Source organism: Triticum dicoccoides, chromosome 4B, assembly GCF_002162155.2.
Source record: "Triticum dicoccoides isolate Atlit2015 ecotype Zavitan chromosome 4B, WEW_v2.0, whole genome shotgun sequence".
In the NCBI taxonomy this organism is placed as follows: domain Eukaryota; kingdom Viridiplantae; phylum Streptophyta; class Magnoliopsida; order Poales; family Poaceae; genus Triticum; species Triticum dicoccoides.
This window is the reverse complement of record NC_041387.1, coordinates 168,624,414-168,626,894: the sequence shown is the minus strand read 5'-3', so window position 1 is coordinate 168,626,894 and position 2,481 is coordinate 168,624,414. Positions and strand designations below refer to the sequence as shown.

The 2,481-nt window shown below is 39.4% G+C and overlaps 1 protein-coding gene across 1 annotated transcript; it reads right to left on the bottom strand.

Annotated features, from left to right (window-relative positions):
* Nucleotides 1-325: 325 nt before the first annotated feature.
* On the bottom strand, nt 326-2,143 carry LOC119292602 (serine/threonine-protein phosphatase 7 long form homolog). Its single transcript, XM_037571387.1, is given in 4 exon segments — nt 326-685; nt 770-1,302; nt 1,388-1,435; nt 1,438-2,143. Coding segments are annotated over 4 exon segments (1,647 nt in total).
* Between the last annotated feature and the right edge of the window lie 338 nt (nt 2,144-2,481).

Below are 2,481 nucleotides of genomic sequence, written 5' to 3'. Positions count from 1 at the left end.
CTAACTAGAAAGGCATAATACAATCAAGGATGGACATGATTGATGATTTGCATTTGTGGTACCACATTTTCCTTTATATGTAAAAAAATTATACTGGAGATGAACTTATCAAATAAGGAGTAACAAACATTTTTTTGGGGAAATATTACAATCCATATCTACCATAGCAGAAACAAAATTCCTGAATTGTTTTTTTGGGCCAAATACAAAATGATTTGGTCAGCTACACCTCCAGGTCGCTCTAGAGATGGCCATTCTAACCAACTAGTCGCTACGAACTCCTTTATGCAAGCCTACTAGCTCTACCAAGCTTATTTGAGTTGGTTTATTGGGTAACTTGAACTACATCTTGTGTTGTCGGTTCCCCATCTCTCATCGCTTCACCAGCCTTAAGGTATGTTGTAAAACCTTTGCCGGAGTATATCCATTCATTGAACACATCAGAGTTGCTCTCTTTTGGGGGGCTTGGTGGTTTAGCAATATCAGAAACCTCTTCATCAGATGGAATATCTTCAATATTCAGTGGTAACCTAGCCTCAGTAAGCATGCTTTGCAGCCTAGGCTCCAAGTTCAAATCCAACAAATTTCCTACACAGGACCTCAATATAGTTTTCCCTATCTTCTTGCATCCACTAGTAATAGCACATTTAATACCCGATGCAGCATTCTTTATCTCACGTAACCCCTGCAAGTGACAAAACAAATACTGCATGACACATTTATTACTATATGTTGTAAATAATACAATGAAAATGTAACGCACACTTACAATTCGAGCCAGTGGCGGACCACTAGTCATGTAGCCAGTCCATTCGATGCTATCTCGAGGATATGGGATAGGTTTATCTAAGCCTCCCAAGCATTGAGAATTGAAGAATACTGTGTACATACCATTTTGTTGGAACCAATGTCTGTAATCAGGTAAACTAGCTTCATCGAAGGGAATATCGTCTGGCCACACTCTTGCATCAACACGGTTGTATTCTTGAACATAATTGGCGTGGACTTCCTCCCAATTATGCGATTTTCCTGCAGAATGTTTAATTTTTCGAAGTTTTTGAACCTCTGCCTCACCACGTGGAAGAGAAGGGGGAATGGGTTGTCTTAATCCAAATTGTCGCATCACCCTATGTGGATAGTGGAACTCCACAATCCAAAAATGCATGAGTGGTACTCTAGCAAACCACCAATTAGAATCTTGATGAACTTCAAAAGGCATCTGCTCCAGAAGATCATCATATGGTTGCCAATCAACTGCACCTTCTTGAATCAAGTCAATCTGATTTCGATAATATTCAGTACCTATATATTTCATTTGCAAGTTAATAAAATTGTTTGTCATAAAACAAATGATGCCAACACAAATTTGGTGAGGAGAATACAATACCAGCATTATGAGGGACATCAAACGCATGTGCAGCACACCACTTTGCTCAAAAATAGGGTTATAATCCAAGTGTACTTATTGTTCTTCTTCCTCTTCATCAAGTTCCTCTCCTTCTTTGGGCTTCTCAAAAATAACTTTAGGGCAACCAAGTGGCAAACGGGACCAAGACCATAACTCTAGCAGCAATAAAGGACCTGAAATTTCTAGTCTCTCCTTCTCAGCACCTATGCTCAGTTGTCTATACAATAGAGCAAGAGCAGCTGCTCCCCAATTATACTCTATTGGTTGTCCTAAATCCTGCATAAATTGGAGATACATAGCTAGCACTCCATCTCCAGATGTATCAGTAAAGACTATGGAGCCAAGAATTTCTAGAACAAGTGCTCGAGCATGCCAATTAATCTCCCTGTCCATTGGATTATCCGGCAACACATGGAAGTGTTCCTGCAGTTTTCCCAGATTTAGAGAGTATTGTGAATTCCTCACAACAGCATTATCATCACCTTTTCGCCTTTTCTTTTGTTTCATGTGTTGTTCATCCACAGGAATCCCAAGCAACCTCTCAACTATTTCTGACCACTGTGCATCAGCTTTTCCAACAAGTGGTTTACCATGGATAGGCAACCCCCACAAACAACTGACATCTTGCAACGTAATAGTCATTTCTCCTACATGTAGGTGAAAACTGTTTGTCTTGGGCCACCAACGCTCCACCAATGCCGATATCAAATATTTGTCGACATTGATTTTCCTCATCTTAGCAATCCGATAAAAACCAAGGTTCTCTAAAGCTGATGTATATAGGGGGTCAAATGGGATGCCAACACGATGACATAGTACATTCAAGCAAATGTTAGGCTGCATCAAATACACACAACAATTAGTCTTTAGTTAATTGCTAAGTCTAATAGATGACATGAGAATTTAAAAGATACTCACATTTTCCCAAGTTTTGGATATTTTGTGTTGGCTGTGAGGCATCCATAGCAAATCACTGAAACATCCATTTGTATCCATTTCAAGACCCTGTTGCGGCATAAAAGGAATGAGTAAGATGTTGACGTGAAAGATCAAAGCAATCAATTGAATTTATT